The sequence below is a fragment of the Tachysurus vachellii genome, chromosome 24 (genome assembly GCF_030014155.1).
Source record: "Tachysurus vachellii isolate PV-2020 chromosome 24, HZAU_Pvac_v1, whole genome shotgun sequence".
NCBI lineage: Eukaryota > Metazoa > Chordata > Actinopteri > Siluriformes > Bagridae > Tachysurus > Tachysurus vachellii.
In genome coordinates, this window is record NC_083483.1 from 5,947,904 (window position 1) to 5,966,397 (window position 18,494).

Below are 18,494 nucleotides of genomic sequence, written 5' to 3' on the forward strand. Positions count from 1 at the left end.
TATATAATTTTTTTAGTTGTTTATTTATTTGTCTGTTTGACTACCTATGTAATTTTTAATTAATTCTATTATTTATTGGAATATTTATGTATGTATTGTATTCTTTTCTTTATGTTTGTTTGTTTGTCTGTTTATTTGTATGTGTCTATCTGTTTGTTTGTCTGTCTGTTTGTATGTCTGTTTATTTGTCTGTCTGTTTGTCTGTCTGTTTATTTGTCTGTCTGTTTGTCTGTCTGTTTATTTGTCTGTCTGTTTGTCTGTTTGTCTGTTTATTTGTCTGTCTGTCTGTTTGTTTGTCTGTCTGTCTGTCTGTTTGTCTGTCTGTTTATTTGTCTGCCTGTCTGTCTGTCTGTTTATTTGTCTGTCTGTTTGTTTGTCTGTCTGTCTGTTTGTCTGTTTATTTGTCTGCCTGTCTGTCTGTTTGTCTGTCTGTTTATTTGTCTGCCTGTTTGTTTGTCTGTCTGTCTGTTTGTTTGTCTGTCTGTCTGTTTGTCTGTCTGTTTGTTTGTCTGTCTGTTTGTTTGTCTGTCTGTCTGTTTGTTTGTCTGTCTGTCTGTTTGTCTGTCTGTCTGTTTGTTTGTCTGTCTGTTTGTTTGTCTGTCTGTCTGTTTGTCTGTCTGTCTGTTTGTTTGTCTGTCTGTCTGTTTGTCTGTCTGTCTGTTTGTTTGTCTGTCTGTTTGTCTGTCTGTCTGTCTGTCTGTTTGTCTGTCTGTCTGTTTGTTTGTTGCGAATCTGCATTAGCAGAATTTTCAGATCGTTCGCGCGCGATGTGTAAACAGGAAGTGCTTCTGACAGTATCCGGTGTTTTGAACGCTCGCTCTTAGTTTAGGGGCAGATGTGACAGTGTGCAGGTGATTATTCTACAGTATCTGGGAATTAATAATAACAACAACAACAACAACAACAACAACATACACACAAACACAAACAATCCTAGTCCTTTTCATTATAGCGAGTTTGTGTGACGGCGTCAGAATTAGCCTGTTAGCCTGTAGGCTAAGTCTGCTAGCTAGCTGATCTCTTTAGCCTGGCCAGTGCTGTTAGCCTGTTAGCCTGTAGGCTAAGTCTGCTAGCTAGCTAGCTGATCTCTTTAGCCGGATCAGTGCTGAAGTTTATTTACACTGAGCTTCGAGTTAATGAAGTTTTAAAAAAAATCATTTCTCGTGCACATTTACAGATTGTGCTTCATCTGCTATGTGTAAACAGTCGGTTTTGCTCCATCACTGCTCTTTTACTGTTGTTTAGTGATTTGGTAGGAATAAAAAAATACAGTACACTTCTTTTCCTCTAAAGATTTTATTTTATTTCAGATTCCATCCCAACACCCGAATGGCTCATATCACGATCAATCAGTATCTCCAGCAGGTGGGTTTGGTTGTTGGTTTGTTCTGAGTAACAGTATTGAAATAAATCATTTAAAACTGAAAGACTGTATATATATTCTATAACATCCTTTAGGTCCTGGAGGCCATTGACAACAAGGAAGGGAGTTTCTGTGCAGAGCTTCTCTCTTTTAAACACCCACATGTAGCCAATCCTCGACTGCAGGTTAGAAATACGCTCTTGTCTGGTTTATTTTTTCCTTGTTATTCTAGTTAACGTGTGTGTGTGTGTGTGTGTGATCAACAATAAAAGTCAAGTTATATTATTCTGAATTGTTCTAAAGAATTGACTCGAAAATCACTTCTAATAGAAGTTAAATGGTAGTTAGAATTTTTTCAATAAGTGTGACAAGTTGTGTAATTTATAACACGTTTACTGAATAATTACCGTAAGCACTTAGAATGAGACAGACATGAGAGAAAGTTTGACCAAAGCAGTTTCACCTCTGATTGCATGAAATATATAAAGAATGACACACTGGAGCATGTAAGAGGGAAATAATCTAAGACGGGGTGTTGTGAGATGACCGCGCATGTACACGAGTGTGTTTGTTTGTGTCAGAAACACAAACCAAAGTGTTTAAGTAAGAAATAACACACTCCAGAATGGGTTGTTAGAGAAAATAATTAATTTGTGTTTCATTTAATTTTCATCTAACGGCACAGTCTGAACACAGTGTGTTATTCTTTACTGTTTGTACCACAGTAATGTACCATTATAACGTTTAATTTAGTAATGAATGACGTCACTCATTTTAACAGTTTATAATTAGGTTTAATGTTGTGGAACATCCGAGAGACAAGAACAGTTTTTGTCTGTTTCTAACGTTATGTGATTCTTTCGGTTTGTTGTGTGTTTTTCTGTTTTTAATGACCTAATGGAAAGACATTGGTCGACGGAAGTTGTAATTAATTGTGCTATATAAATAAATTGTCATTGTCATTCTGTCATTTTTGTTCGGTTAATACATAAAAAAAGTAACTTCTCATGTTAAACATGAGTTGGAAAAATTAAGGTTACATATCTGATTTTTACAAAGCGTTGATGCTGGAGATTTCAATCATAAACACTGAGTAAACATCCCATAAAACTTTGGCATATTTACAAAAAGACTTTCAAATCAGTTTATGTGGTGCTGTGCTGTATCCTGAAGATGTTTGGGTTTAATGAGAATGAGACCACATCAGAATTTATGGTTAATATCTTGTGGTTTGGTCTCTATATTTCTGCTCACAAAGTCTTTCCCAGAATATGTATAGTGGTACCTTCACCCTGCCCTGTGGAGGTTGTTGGAAACATTACTCACTGTTGTTTTGGTGTTTTTCTTCCCAGCAGTTTGATGCTGTTTGTTGTATTGGCTGTACCCAGTGCTGTACAATGTCTTTTCTCTGGTTCAAAATGACTAGCTTTTCGTCCATAGTCTTCTCGCTGGTCTTCATTTAGGTTTGTCTTTTTAAACGGCAAATGCAGTATTTTAAGGAGAAACTCAGAGCTCAAACCAAGAGTAAACATTCAGATCTGTTAACTGTTTAAATAACAATATGTAACGGTACAAACAAGAGCTACCAGAAACTTGTCAGTCACTTGTTCCCAAAGTATTGATCACCTACAAACAGTTGTCATGTTCTAAGTTGTTTAACACGTCTAGATGTAAACATCAGGGAATAAAAGCTGTAATCCTGTTAAAACCTAAATGTCCTCACTGTAGAGCAAAAGCAACAGAACTGGCCTTGCTGTTCCAGTACTTTCAGAGAGGACCGTTTATATAAACCTGTGATTTGCCTTTGTTTCTAGAAAATGAATCGCTGGCTTCTGACTAGCGCTGTGGTATAAACAGACATCAGAGTTTATTTTACCCGAAACACTGTGACTGAAGAATTTCTTTAAACAAATTGCGCAAAATTCTCAGATCTGTTTTAGAGAAAGTTTTAACAGCAGAAAGAGCCAAACCTTAGACTTGTATTCGAACAATTCTAGTTTAAAGTAAGCGTGAGCTTGTTCTACAGGGATTAACATTAACTTTGTGTGACTGAGCCTTGTTTTGTGTCGACAGCTGTCCAGTCCGGAGGACAAATGTCAGCAGGTGCTGGAACCTCCTTATGATGAGATGGTTGCTGCACATCTGAGGTACGCTCAGGCTTTTTACACTTGAAATTGTTCACCTTGGGTGACTGGAAACTTTGGGGCAAACAGAATCCTGGGTTTTTTTTATTTGATGTTTCACACTGCTCACACTTTACCCACGATTAACAGTTAATCCTGTTTATTTATAATCTGCCGTTTCACACTGTACATCCCCAAACGCTCTTATTTGCATATTTGCGACATCAATAACCACGATCCGATAAATACGTCATGTTGATCGCTTTGAATAACGGCTTGTCTCACGCTTTCACGTCAGTGAGGACAAAACAGTTCAGGTCTGCTGTTCTGTGTTCAGGCGTTTCTTATTATCCTTCAAAGCTTTCTAATATTTTTAGCTTTCTAAGACTTTTTTTGATATCTAACTTAAGCTAATTTTTCAGTCAGTTTATTAAATACTCTCAGTATTATTTCTGCCACCTATTTTTTACTGAATAGTTTTTTTGTTTTTTTTTTAAATCAGACAAAATAAAACCTTCACTTCGCTCCTATTGACACTTTTTTTTTTCTCACCATTTGACGTTATTTATTTATTGCTTTATTTATTTATTATTTAAAAAAAAAAAGGTTTTTGTGTCTGTACAAATCATGTGATATAGATTTGAGTTACATTCTGTTCTGTTTCTGATTTTCTGGGTTTCTGAGGCTAAGCATATAGTCATAACAATTTAACATCACATTATTATTTTACACTGTACACGTTTGTTGGCGCAGTGTTGGGCTAAAACTGCAAAAGCTGTATAAATTCCAGGTTTTATAACCTCGGATAAAAAACAGTGTTGAAGCAGTTTCTAAATTACAATCTATCTCTCTCTCTCTCTCTCTCTCTCTCTCTCTTTCTCTCTCTTTCTCTCTCTTCCCCTCAGATGTACATATGCTGTGGCAAACCATGACTTTGTGGAGGCGTACAAATGCCAGACAGTAGTGGTGCAATATCCTTTGCTGGAAGTAAATAAGCTCTTTTTTGTAGCAGATGTAAGTGGATGTGTGAAATGTTCAGAGGTCATATCTGTGTTTCTATAATCACAAGAACAGCTGTTAAACTTAACCTTTTCATACATCGTTTCTGAAAGCGTTTCAAGCTCACAAAGAAGAAAACTGGTAAGATTTCACTGGCATCCGTTCACGCGTGCGAAACATCATCAAACAGCGTTATCTAGGTATCGATCTAGTGTCTGGATGTGTGGTTTTGATTATAACGCTTATCTCTTGTTTTGTCTTTTAGGGCTTTATCTATGATGTTTGCTGTTACACTTGATCTACGAATATTTGCCAACAATGTAAGTGAATTAATCCACAAGAACTGAGACAGGGTTATTTGATTATTTATCGGAGGTTGTTACCAGGGTTACGGGCGTTCTAGGCTAGACGAGATGAGAGCTGATGCTGGTCCTGTCCCAAACCCTGAACTCATCATCCACATGAAGTGAAATTTATGAAGTGAAAATGTCTCTTTCACAAAGACCTAAAGCTGAATAAAGATCATTTGGGGCACAGTGTCATTTACCGGAATATACAGTTCACTACATCACCAACAGTTTCAATTTCTACTAATTTGTGAACACAGTGGCAGCCCATTGGTTAAGGCACCGGGTTACGTTTTCGGCTTTATCTAGAGCGACTAAGGGCCTTTTTACACCTGGTCACTTCATGTGTTTTCTCTGATCCCATAGCTATCTGATTTGTTAAAACTGTTCCATTTACATTAGGACACATAAACGCATCTCGGCGAATCGGAGATCAATCCGATCTTTCTACTCCCGCCCAAAATGCAAATATATTTGACCTCATTTCTGGGGTAATTGAAATGGAACACACTTTGGTGTATGCGGTTTTCAGAATGCAATCAAAAAGAATATGAAAAAACTTGCTACGACGGTGATGCTACAAAAAACAGCATTTACTGTTTGCTGAATTTTCGCTGGCAGCAGCAGTGCATTTTAAGACCCAATGAGACACCTGAGTGTAAGATCACCTGCGAGTGACGTACTTCCGTTTGGGAGGAGTATAGCCCTGATGTATGTGGCTTGAACAACCACATTCATTTACACATGTCCAGTTTCATCTGAAACGCGTCCCAGACCACCTCCTGAAGTGGTGTGAACCATCGGATTTATATCCGTCTCGAAAACGTTTCGGAGGGCATTTAGACCTGGTCTTTTTACCATCGGATAGCTATCTGATCACAGGAAACACATGAAGTGACCAGGTGTAAAAAGGCCCTTACATTTATCTCATGCAGTGGCAATTTGTGCTCTTGGGATTTGAATTCACAACCTTCCAATCAGTAGATCAACACCTTAACCACTGAGCTACCTCTTCCATGATCAGAGGGTTGGGGATTTACAGTAAAACAATACTTCAGAGACTATTGAAATCAACCACTGAATAAATCTTGGTATAAAAAGGTCAGGGTTTTGAGGTTCACAGGTCGGTGTGGTTTATGTGATATGGCTAAGAGTTGTTTCTTGCTTGTGTGCGAAGGCGGAGCAACAGCTACAGAAGAAGGGGAAGGGAAAAGTCGGAGACATGCTGGAGAAGGCAGCAGAGCAGCTCATGAGCTGCTTCCGAGTGTGTGCTAGCGACAAGTGAGTACACGCTTACACACACACACACACACACACACTACTCATACCTGCATACCGGTGTGTGTGCCATGTCATTGTGTCATTGTGTTCTCTGCCCTATCAGTCGTGCAGGTATCGAAGATTCCAAGAAGTGGGGGATGCTGTTTCTCGTCAATCAGCTGTTCAAGATTTATTTTAAGGTAAAAACATTGGGACGGTGTGTGAGTCTTATTTAAGCTCCCTAGTCCAGTAGTCAGGGCACTGATCAGAGAGTCAGCCATTCTAAGGGCTCTTCCTCTGCTGGGCCTTTGTGTAAGACCCTTAAACCTCAATTGCTCAGTTGTATAAATTGAAATAAAAAAGTTTAGGCACTCTGAATAAGGACGTCTGCTAAAAGGCAGAAATTGAAAGGATAAGCTGGGGGGGTTTGGGGGGGCATGGTGGCTTAGTGGTTAGCACGTTCGCCTCACACCTCCAGGGTGGGGGTTCGATTCCCGCCTCCGCCTTGTGTGTGTGGAGTTTGCATGTTCTCCCCGTGCCTCGGGGTTTCCTCCGGGTACTCCGGTTTCCTCCCCCGGTCCAAAGACATGCATGGTAGGTTGATTGGCATCTCTGGAAAAATGTCCGTAGTGTGTGAGTGCGTGAGTGAATGAGAGAGTGTGTGTGCCCTGTGATGGGTTGGCACTCCGTCCAGGGTGTATCCTTCCCTGATGCCCGATGACGCCTGAGATAGGCACAGGCTCCCCGTGACCTGAGGTAGTTCGGATAATTGGTAGAAGATGAGTGAGATGAGTGAGCTTAGTTGGGGAAAAAGTTTTAATTAAAACGCAGACACTGGAGAAGTTCACACCTTCCACCTTCTCTGAATCATCACAGTTTCTCTTTTGATCATCACTCATCACAATGTGCAGAAGGAAACACATAATCAGGTTGAGAGCAGATGGTGGGTGGAGGAGCTTCAGTGTGTTTTTTAAATTATAGAACACCGCTGTTTTGTTGCTGATCTGTTAACAGAAACGTAACTCTAATGAAATATAGTGTAATAAAAATCTGTTGTGAACCTGATGTTTGTATAAAGACGTATATCCTTCCTGATCGTCTGTCTTTACGTGTTGCTGTTGTGTGTCATCAGATCAATAAGTTGCACCTGTGCAAGCCCCTTATCCGAGCCATCGACAGCTCCAACCTCAAGGACGATTACAGCATGGCGCAGCGAGTTACCTACAAGTACTACGTGGGCCGCAAAGCGATGTTCGACAGCGACTTTAAACTGGGTTAGATCTCAGATATCGCTTTGTTTTTAACGAAGTCTAACAGATCACGTCTTCTGCATACGGATGGCGAATTTTGATCAACTGCATGTTGGTGTCTTGACAGCGGAAGAGTACCTGACATTCTCCTTCCAGCACAGCCATCGCTCCTGCCAGAGAAACAAGCGCCTCATTCTCATCTACCTGCTGCCCGTGAAGATGCTGCTCGTAAGTGTGGTCCGACTCCGGGGGCAGCTTTAGGACCGCTTTTATACCATCACTTACAGAAAAATATTCCGCCTGTGTCGTATTACGTTTCTCACATAAGCATAATTGCATCGTTGTTTAGAATTCACTATTGTTTACTGTAATCAGTGTAGATATTTGTGTCCTTTTCTGTTTTGCGTTCAGTTCTATCGCTAGAAACAGCGTTGATTTTCTCCTTCACGTCACTCAGATTGCTCTGTGTTGGAAACGAGTGGGTGTTTCGGGTCTGTCTTGGTGTTACTGCTCATTAGCATGGGTTTCCAATGCCACAAATGACGTTTTTGGTATACATACTGGTGTAAATCTGGGTTTGAAATGTTATTTTGAAAAATTATTTTCCTTCACAAAAGATCTGAAAGTCTAATCGAAAAATCAAAGCCATTATTTAACATATGATAAGGAAGTGTGATATGAAGTCATGTCCCCAAATCCAAACACAGACAATGCAGCATTTTTTTTTCTTTTTTTCAGAGGAAAGGGTGTAGGAGTGTGTAGCATAGGATACAACCTGTAGTGTAGTGTGTCTATATATGTACACAGATCAGCCATAACATATAAACCACCAGCCTAATATTGTGATGGTCCTCCTCATTCGGTGCATGGACTCCACAAGACCTCCGTAGGTGTGTTGTGGTATCTGGCTTTAAGATGTTAGCAGCAGATCTTTTAAGTTGTGAGGTTGGGTCTGTTCAGCACATCCCACAGATGCTCCATCAGAAACAGATTTGGAAACCAAGTCAACACCTTGGACCAAAGAGATCACTGCGAGTAAGGAATACTGTTTCCATGAAGGTGTGTAATTGGTCTGTAACAATGTTTATGTGCTATGTGGTAAAATAACATCCACATGAATGCCAGGGCCCAAGGTTTCCCAACTCATTACATCACCTCAGACAGCTGTCCTTCTTTCCATAGTGCGTCCGGGTGCCTTTTTTTTTTCCCAGGGAAGTGATATACACTTGTGGTACAGTATGTGTGGGATGTGGTAGCTCAGTGATTAAGGTGATCGACTACTGATCGGAAGCTCATTGGTTTGAATCCCAGGTCCACCAAGTTGCCACTGAGCAAGGCCCTTAACCCTCAATTGCTCAGGTGTATAAACTGAAATAAAAAAAAAAAGTAAGTCACTCTGGATAAGAGTGTCTGCTAAATGCTGTAAATGTAAATATTCACACACTCGGCCATCCAAATTAGATAAAAAGAAAATTGTTATTCAACAGAACCAGGCTGGCTGGTTGGATGGTTTTGGCAGTGGACAAGAGTCAAAATGGCAGCCAGTCTCTGACCAGTCTGCAGCAAGCTGTGATGCCTTGTGTGTTCTGACACCTTTTTTTTAAAATCATAAACAGCACTAACTTTTTCAGCAATGTGTGCTACAGTAGCCCTTCATGGTGATCCGATCAGACAGGGCTTTACTGAGCCTTGGGCATCCATGACCCTTTCACAGGTTTACTGGTTATTCGTGTCTGGACCTCGTTTGGCACGTACTGACCGCTGCACACTGGGAACACCACACATGACCTGCTGTTTTCACTTCAGTCAGTGGTTTTAATATTATGGCTGAACAGTGTTTCGAAAATTTATTTTCTTTTCCATCGCTATGCTGATGTTGAGGTACTGAGACAATAATTTTACTCCTTGTGCTACGCAGTAAATGTAACAAATAAAACATTTGCGTCTTGAAATCTTCTGTTGCTGCCGATACAAAACTCTATGCTGTTCTGTTCTCACAGGGCCACATGCCAACAAACCACCTGCTTAAGAAGTACGATCTCCTGCAGTTTGCCGATGTCACTAAGGCAGTGAGGTCTGCGTTCCTCTCTCTGTTGTTCTTAAGTGCTTTAAAAAGTTTTTAACTCACAAATGAAGTAATTCTATTATAGGTAATCGTGAGCTCTGCCTTTGTTTTTATTCTCTTCTAGTGAGGGCAACCTTTTGTTGTTGAACGAGGCTCTTGCCAAACACGAGACCTTCTTCATCCGCTGCGGGATCTTCCTCATCCTCGAAAAGCTGAAAATAATCACCTTCAGGAACCTTTTCAAGAAAGTGTAAGTTTACTCCGAAATCTTTGGCTGATAGAATCGTGTTTGCCTTCAGTCGGTATTAATAACGTGACTCAGTTAAAGTGGACTACTTTTACATTTCTAGACCTAATTCATTTAAAGATAAAATTCCAAACAATCTTGTATTAATGTCCCTCTTAGCACTTTAGAGGGTGCTTCAAGAGTCCTAAGTGCTTCACATAGCATAACGTCGCTGTCGGGCGGAAACCTCGTATGTCCAAATTTGGTCAATTTCATATTATTTCACATATCGATGCTATTGGTCAGTCCCCACGTGGGTCTGTTATTTTTACAAGTTATTAACCAATCTAAAGTCTTGAAAATAGCTTGAGTGCAAATCTCATAACTCCATTGGACGCTTCAACTGTCCACCTCTTCCTCACTCCGCGGGAGAGCTTCACGTCATATTTCTCCTCAAGAAGAGTCGCAACGAATCAACACGTCTTCTGAGGTAAATGTCTTCAAAACACTGGGCTCAAAGAAAAAAAAATCTTGACCCCCGCTAGTTCTGGTGCTCGTCTGAGGACAGGAATTTAGTGCAAGACAATCCACTGCAACGCGGACTAAACCCTGTGCACTGCAGATAAGGTACGGCGTTTTTTTAATTTCCTGAAAAATAACGGTTTTGGAGATACGAGGATTCCGCCCGACAGCGACGATAAACTCCTTGCAGAAGTAACAGTATTTTATTTGTGTAGTGCTTTTAGCAATCCATTTTGTCACAAAGCATATAACAATTCAGAATAAAAATGATATAGTTTCAAATTGAAATTGAAACTTATAACTAATGAGCAAGCCAGAGGTGATGGTGGTGAGGAAAACCCCCAGAGATGATATGAGAAAGAAACCTTGAGAGGAACCAGACTCAAACGGGAATCTCATCGTCATCTGGGGAACCAGAAAGTTTAGAAGATACAACACCCAAATGTTACAGTACGAATGTTTGTATGCTATATTTATTACACCAGTGCGGGACAGAAATGACCTGCAAGTCGTGCCTGATGTAATGAAACAGATAAGGCTAGAGGGGAGTCAAAAAAATGTCTAAGGGATTATATATTGGTGTGGTGGTTATGAGAACCTGACTCGCAACATGGCAAAAAAAAGAGTCTGATTTAGTTTAATGTAATTAGAAGTGACAAGACCAGGAATGACTCAGGAGCCAAGGTGCCGTCTATCTGTAAATAATGAGCCTCATAGACAGTTCTGCCAGATGTTCAGTCCAAAAAAACGTACACGGTTAATTGGAGCAGTTTCTTGGTTCTCGGTAATGAATATGAACGATCGTAATGTTGTTTGATCATTTGTACATCTAGGTAGCTAGGTAACAAAAATGAATATGTGTAATCTACATTCTCAGGATGGAACAGTTCATAATGCGAGCTTTATTGTAGACAGACTTGCCTTTTATGCCGTGAGAGTGTAATGCCGGAGGATAAGTGAAGAGTCAGTTCAACGTAAGGTATAAAAACGGTAGACTGAGTTTATTATAATATAAGGACAGAAACAGACAATGAGAGCATATACATATACATGAATAGTCTAATTTTCATCACCTCAGTCTAAATCAGAAGAGTGAGTATGTGCGTGCGCACGTGTGTGTGTGTGTTCACAAGGTCTGCCAACATGTTAATTGGATTTTATGTACAGAAGATCAATCTTATATAAGATATAAGCAGAAAATGATTTATTATTAATGATCCTCAAACATTATTGTTTTGAAAGTTTAACTTACCATTTCACAGCCCCACCCAGTGTGACACTGTAATATTCACATACAACCTGAGCGACTCATTCACGTTAGTGGTAAATGGGAAACCGGTCGACGACATGGAACACAAAAACGGTGAATCGCGGCCTTGTGAATGAAACTGGAGCTTGAGTCAGTCGGAGTCAGTCGGAGTCAGTCGGAGTCAGTCGGAGTCAGTCGGAGTCAGTCGGAGTCAGTCGGAGTCTTGAGGAGTCTTGAGGAGTCTTGAGGAGTCTTGAGGAGTCTTGAGGAGTCTTGAGGAGTCTTGAGGAGTCTAGAGAAGTCTTGAGGAGTCTAGAGAAGTCTTGACTATTCAAGTAATTCTGTGTAGAGTGACACCTCACATTTAGCAGACACTTTTACCTCGCCATTATTTCTTTTCTCAATACTGACCAGTTCAAGCACCAGTTTAAGAGCTTTTTAAATGAACAGAGGTCCTCTGTTTGATCACTCTGTGATGGAACTTTAATTTCCAGTTTTCTGGTTTCTGGTCACTTCTCAATATTCGTAAATAGGTGAGTTATTGAGTCTAAATTGCCCCTTTGTATGACTGAGTGTGCCCCAACTGGTGTGTAACCCTGCGTTGTTCCTGATATTCTTGGTGTAAATATATGAAGCAGTTACTGGAGCTGAATGAAATTTGTATTAATTAAAGAGTGTTTTGCTGCCACAGAAACTTCTCCTCAGTGTGATTTACCATAACACACCAGGGTTTCCCGCAGAAAATTTGTTAGTTAAGGCGGTAGGGTTGGGGGTGGGGGGTGGGGGGTGTTCTTTGTGAGATAGACCACAGACTCTGTACTACATTTAACAATTATTTATTTAACACTACATATACAATTTAAATAATATATAATAATAAATAAGAGTGCAAAACAACATTCAAAATTTGCCTTAACAACAACTATACAAGTGCAAAACAACATTGTCAAAATGTGCAAGGTGATCAGTCACTGCTTATGGCAGAGCTGACATATAGCATTGCTACAGCCTATCCTTCTTGGTTTTAAAAAAAGCGTGAAGATTGTAAAAACTGATTATTTCCCTCTATTAATTACATTATCTTAATGGAGTGTAACTACTGTAACATGTAAATAATGCACATCAATAACTTGAGCAAGAGCGCTCAACAATTATATCGAATTAACAGGCACGTGCAACCTAGCTAACAGGTGAAGAACACAAACAACAAAATCACCAGCTAACTTACCTTAAATTTGCAAGAACTATAGACTAATACAATAACAGGCTTAAATAAACCCAAAACATAAGTCCACTTACAGTTCTCACGGACACTTGTTTTATCGACTGGCTAGTTATCCTCCAGACAGTGACGGACCACGTCTTTCTCAAATTTCGCCCGTGTGGCGCTTGCGCCCGCTCGCGGTGTGAAGCGCGTCCACGCTATTCTCCGAGATGCACTTGACGGCCTTTTGTGCAGCGTATTTATTATTTTTTTTGGACGACCTAGTTAAGGCGGTAGGGTTTCCCAGCTTAGGTGGGCCGCCCGAACTGCAAAGTGCTGCGGGAAACCCTGCACACTGTGTGGGATGTGGTAGCTCAGTGGTTAAAGTGTTGGACCACTGACCGGAAGGTTGAGAGTTTGAGTCCCAGGGCCACCATGCTGACACCCCTGGGCTGCTGAACAAGGCTGTTAACCCTCAGTTGCTCAGCTGTATAAATTAGATAAATGTAGGTCGCTTTGGATAAGAGCGTCTGCTAAATGCCATAAATGAAAATGCTGATTTTTTAGACTATTGGCCCTGTTCCCATGGGTAGGCTATGAAGGTAATAGACTGATATTTCATAGAACAAACTTTGGAATAGAAGTCATTCCAATTTTCTCCCTCTTTCTAGGTATCATTTGTTAAAGACTCACCAACTTCCATTAGATGCTTTCCTGGTCGCACTGAAGATGATGCAGATGGAGGACATGGACATTGATGAAGTTCAGTGCATCCTGGCCAATCTCATATACATGGTAAGATAGTCATGCATAACACAGTAATGACTGGAGCCTTGGCTTTTATGAGAACTTTTACAAATTGAGTATTTTTAATGGTTCTAGAGCTCAATGTTTTATGTATTTGTTTAGGCAAATGGTTCTATTTCATCCTTTCCGTCGGTCGGGGGCAGTGTATAAAACCTCCGGATACCCTTGTGCATGTATAAAAGACTCTGTTCTGTCTGTAAACTCCAGTATACTGTGGTAGACGGATAAAAGAATTAACTCAGCCAGTTCCATAAATATTTAGACACTTGACAATGTGCTTACTGCTTTTGTTGCACTGGCCGTCTCACGGAAGCTGTATCTGACACTGATTTGATACCCTGTTCTGACCGAGTGGCTCATTTGGAAGATTTAAGCCCTGGCTCACCGCTGGAACTTATCCATTCTCCCTTGTATGATTAAACAACTTGGAAGCAGCATGGCTTAATAAGCTTATATAAACAATCCGTTGCAGCTGATGTATACAATACCTAATTTGGACCAGCTGAGAAAAGCCGTAGACAACAAAGTGTTGGTTTTGGAATCACGAAGGCTTTGCTTGAAAGGTTTGCTTAAGGAACTACCTTTCTACTAGCAATCCTAGCATATTAGCTTAAAAAGTGATGGACATGCTTAGTGGCCAGATGAGTCGGGAGTGAGCTTGAATCCAGTTTTTCCACCAAAGATAATAATAACTCATGTTTATGAAACAGTCTATCGAGCCTTTACTAAGGAAAAGTCTACAGTATGCTTCTTTCTCAACTCCTGAACAGCTGTGGGGTTAAGAGTAGCCCACTTTTTTCACCATTAACAGGATGGACAACCCAGCTACTATGTCTACTATGACATGGACTTTGAGTAGCATTGCTGCTAGCAGTATACCACCATGCACTCTATCCTGAGACGTATTGCGAGTGCATTGGGTATCACTGAGCACTTTTCATGGCCGCTCTGCTCATCATCCAAGTTTTATACACTGCCTCTAGTGGTTAGGAGGAGTGAAAGAAAATACATGTTGCTTATGTACTGTATGTATATGAAGAAATTTGTTGACTTTGTACATGATCATTAAAACATTGGGGCAGATTGTTATTTCTGTGCATTGTTAACAGGAATGCTCAGTGTCTTGTGTAATTGTGTCTCACACAGGGTCACATCAAAGGGTATATATCACACCAGCACCAGAAGTTGGTTGTCAGTAAGCAAAACCCTTTCCCACCCTTGTCCTCTGTATCTTAAACTACAGCTGCCCTAAAGGGTTTGGAACCCCTCGTCTAAGCTGAATCCTGTTGCATTCACACCAATTTGGGATTAGTTCTACAGAAGTTCCAGGTTGGAAAACATCTCCCAGAAGTGTAATTCTTGGCCGGTGACAAAGTAAATTGAATATTTGGAACGTTAAAACACCACATTTAAATGTGATTTTCAGTAGTTTATTTTGAACTTGATAGGAAACCTGTTTTTGATGAAACAGAAGTGCTGTGATTTCCTAATTAAACAGGAACTGCATTGAAATATACAAGTGAAATACCCAGCCTTCTCTGGCGCTCTAGGACTCTAGGATTTTTCATATTTTGTGTTATTTTTGCTGTTTTTTATTCTCTGTGTAAAATAAACTGTTTTGTACAATTTTCCATGATTACGGTGTATTTTACCATTTTACTATGCATGATCAGAGGAAGTCTTTAAAATGTGCATCTTAATACAGAATGAATCCACAGCTTTATTCTGAAAGTAGGTTCATTGCTGTAATCTTGTTAAAACATTTATATCCTGTAGACTAAACTTCTGCCAGAATGTGTCATGTGTGCACTGCCTCGGTGCTCACTAGAAGTCTGCGGATCCACGGCAGATATCTGGAAACTTTGGTGAACACGAGTCCCTGACTGCAGTCACTTTGGGACAGGAACAATCCAGTTAGGAAAGCTGTATTTCCTTCCACTGTAGCCACCGGAGACCCAGACGGAAGATCACACTCTTTCTTTTCTTGTTTCAATCGTCCCTGTACAGAACCTTCAGCCTTCCTCTCCTCCATACAGAACATCTTATTGGTCAAGGGAAAGCTCAGATTGAGTTTGGAATTGCAGACGTCTAGTGAAAGGTATAAAGGTTTGTTTTCTCCACCCATTACCACGCCCTCTTTATCACTTTTCATCAAGATGTTTTCACTGAAATCCTTTTCCGGGAGGCAGAGATGGATGGCGACCAAACCCAAAGTGATTGGCTCCTTAAGCTCCAAAAATGCCAAGTCATCGTCAGGTCTGCTAGTCAAGTACCTGTCATGAAGAGTCCTTTTGGTCACTTGAGAAGCATTTATTTTTTCAACTGAGTGGCCTACAGAAAAAACAACAACATATTTAAGTGTTATTAGCCTGTTAACCACAGCTAAGGCTTCAGAGGTAACAGGTTGTATAACAAATCGTTACATATCGAGGCTGACGCTCACCAATGACCAAGGAAAGCTCTTTGCCTGTTGTCATGCATGTAGCTGTTGTAAGTATAGACCTCTTTCCAAGGATCACACCCTGGCAGATTACATCACCACCAACATCCACAAATGTCACCTACCCAACAGCGAGGTGCATCTATTTATACCTGGTTCATGATCAGCAATACATACTCTTTTATACAGAAATTACTTTTACTGTGCTCAAGGAGATTCAACTCGTGGTATAATCTTGAAGACGTCGTTTCAGTCCTTCAACGGGTATCATGATAACATCTTCAAGATTATCTCTCAAGAATTCATTGATCAACAGGAATTACTCAAACCTCAATGTGCTTACCTGCCATGGACATTTTCCTTGTGGGCAGATGCGGTCATTTTGATTCGTATTCTTTTTGGTAGAGTCCTCAGATAAGACCCTGAGATACCCACATGTGTCCTGAGCTAAGAGAATTGTGAAAATTATATAATTGGGAAACAATGACATCTCTGTCTCTGACAAACACCACCATCTTTGATGTTAAGCTGTTCTTATTTGATGAATAAAAGACGCCTACAAATGATGTCAGCTTGTTGTGACCTGAAACCCAGAAGAGAATATGTGTCGCAAACCCTGAGGGGTGCAGCTCCTGCCATCGGTGTGAAGTTTGTAGCCTCTGGCGCAGAAGCATCGGTATGATTCATGTAAGGGTCTGCAGTAGTGTTCACAAACCAGAGGGCCTCCAGAAGGGCATTCAGAAACATCTGCATAAAGACGATGTTTCACTTACGCCAAAACACCAAACTAATCATAAACGCTGTGCTAAGAATAAACACGAGGGTTATGAACTTGGAAGGCACTACGCTGTAGTTAAACACATGTAGAATCATTAAACAAAATACTTTTACAAACTCCAGCAGAAACAAACGTTACCATTTTCACAGTTATGGCCTGTGTACATGTCGGTGCACTTGCAGATGTATCCTCCTCTCTTCTCTTTACAGATACCACCATGTTGACAAGGATTGCTTTTACACTGATCTTGAACTGCGTTAAAGCAAATAATGTCACTATGATGATAAAAAAAAAACAAAAAAACACCATTTATTAAATCCTACAGTCAGGATGAAGGAGAGATGCTCACCGTTGTATTTGGTCCAGAATTCTTCCTATGAAGGCAAAATTTACAGTACTGTACATTAGTGGACAAAATATGGTATTTTAAAAAAATATATATATTTTATATAAAAATGTATTTCAGTACATATTAATCATTTATTAAAATACTCTCAGATTTAGAGTTATTAAGAAACTCTGTTAGTTATTATAGTTTAAGTGGTTGTAAGTTCAGTTGACTTGAATAGTGATGCTGTTGGTGAAATGCGTAATAATGAACGTAACAAGAATCATCATTCTCTCTATATGCCAATTTCTGAAAAGGTGAGTCTCTAGTTTATTGGCTTACTGTTTTCTTATCGTCCTCAAAGACCTCTCTGGCTTCCTCCTTGTTGCATCTTTCCTCATAACACTCTCTTTCCAAATTGCCCTTTAGAATTTCCTCCACAAAGAAACTATTGGCACGTTTAGGTCGCATAAATATGGCCTTGGCTTGCGGAGAAGATTGGAAAACTTAGGAAAGATGTAAAGTAGAAAATAAGTGTTAGTTAGCAACGAGATGTCCCTATTACAGTAAATGTTGAAGATTAGTATACCACCATCATTAAAAATCGTTAAAAAAAATATTTTAACTTATTTTTACTTGTTGCTGAATACGTCACAATAGTATGAAATCAATACTACGTATTAATGTATAATCATTTTAATATCGAGTTTATTGTGCATCTGTGTATGTTACTTGTGAAATGTTTTCAAACTAATCTTGAAAACATTTGCTTATTCTCATAAAAAAAAAATATTTTTTTACCACTTTGGTCAGCGTTGGTTATCAGGTAGCAGCTGTGCAGTGTGAAATAGAAGAAACTCCATAACTGCAACTCCATTACAATTGGATAAATCCTCAACTGCTTTATTACTGAGAGATTTTCTCTTTTGCCTTGATCTCTGTTCTGTTGGCTATGTTTGCTCTAAATCTCGAACCCCCAAGCGTTCTTGGTATATTTTCCCGTTACAACAACACAAGGTTTACACAAGCATGTTCTTGTATGAACTGACACACGATTAAGGTTCAAGAGTCATTTCATGGTTGCTGTCAAGATGGTGGTTTAGTCGCAGAGATCAGTCGGAATTTCACAAGTTGTAGTAATATAAAGATGAATTTTTCAGACGTTGATCTCTAGAAATTTAAATCTGACCTTAATGAAATGAAGTAGTGAAGAAATGTGCTGTAAACAGGGTTAATTTTTCCTCATAGGAAGGTTTTAAAGGACAAACAGTAAAAGGACTCTAATCTGTAAACAACTGAGCAAACAGAATGTCCAAAAGTAGCCCAAAGGTTAGGTTTGGACCTTAAAACCTAAAGTTTTTCCTCTCTCGAGTGCTGTTCATGGCACGTTGTAGCATTTTCAAGCCCTAACACACCTACTTAAGCTCAGAAATGGCTGTTATTTTTATTTTTTATGTAATTCAGGGAAATATATTAACATCAACTTGAAAAGTTCTTTGACAGTGGAAAAAAAAAATGAAGAATAAGAAATTA

General features: G+C 39.7%; 2 protein-coding genes across 3 annotated transcripts; one reads left to right on the forward strand and one right to left on the reverse strand.

Annotated features, from left to right (window-relative positions):
* Window positions 1-766: 766 nt before the first annotated feature.
* pcid2 (PCI domain containing 2) lies at window positions 767-15,043 on the forward strand. The gene is made up of 15 exons (XM_060860238.1): window positions 767-851; window positions 1,311-1,365; window positions 1,459-1,548; window positions 3,437-3,510; window positions 4,392-4,457; window positions 4,585-4,626; window positions 4,751-4,805; window positions 6,010-6,113; window positions 6,217-6,292; window positions 7,225-7,366; window positions 7,470-7,570; window positions 9,343-9,416; window positions 9,532-9,657; window positions 13,280-13,403; window positions 14,562-15,043. The coding sequence occupies exons 2-15, from the start codon at window positions 1,330-1,332 to the stop codon at window positions 14,649-14,651; spliced, it is 1,200 nt and encodes a 399-aa protein (XP_060716221.1). The 5' UTR covers window positions 767-851; window positions 1,311-1,329; the 3' UTR covers window positions 14,652-15,043.
* prozb (protein Z, vitamin K-dependent plasma glycoprotein b) lies at window positions 14,830-18,187 on the reverse strand. 2 transcript variants are annotated; one of them, XM_060860237.1, is made up of 8 exons: window positions 17,763-18,187; window positions 17,304-17,467; window positions 16,983-17,007; window positions 16,772-16,885; window positions 16,416-16,602; window positions 16,199-16,302; window positions 15,859-15,976; window positions 14,830-15,746 (listed from the first exon to the last, which is right to left on the reverse strand). In XM_060860237.1, the coding sequence occupies exons 2-8, from the start codon at window positions 17,360-17,362 to the stop codon at window positions 15,214-15,216; spliced, it is 1,140 nt and encodes a 379-aa protein (XP_060716220.1). In that variant the 5' UTR covers window positions 17,363-17,467; window positions 17,763-18,187; the 3' UTR covers window positions 14,830-15,213. The 2 variants fall into 2 exon arrangements, with proteins under 2 accessions (XP_060716220.1, XP_060716219.1); XM_060860236.1 differs by having other exon boundaries at window positions 16,471-16,602; window positions 17,763-18,186.
* Window positions 18,188-18,494: the final 307 nt, after the last annotated feature.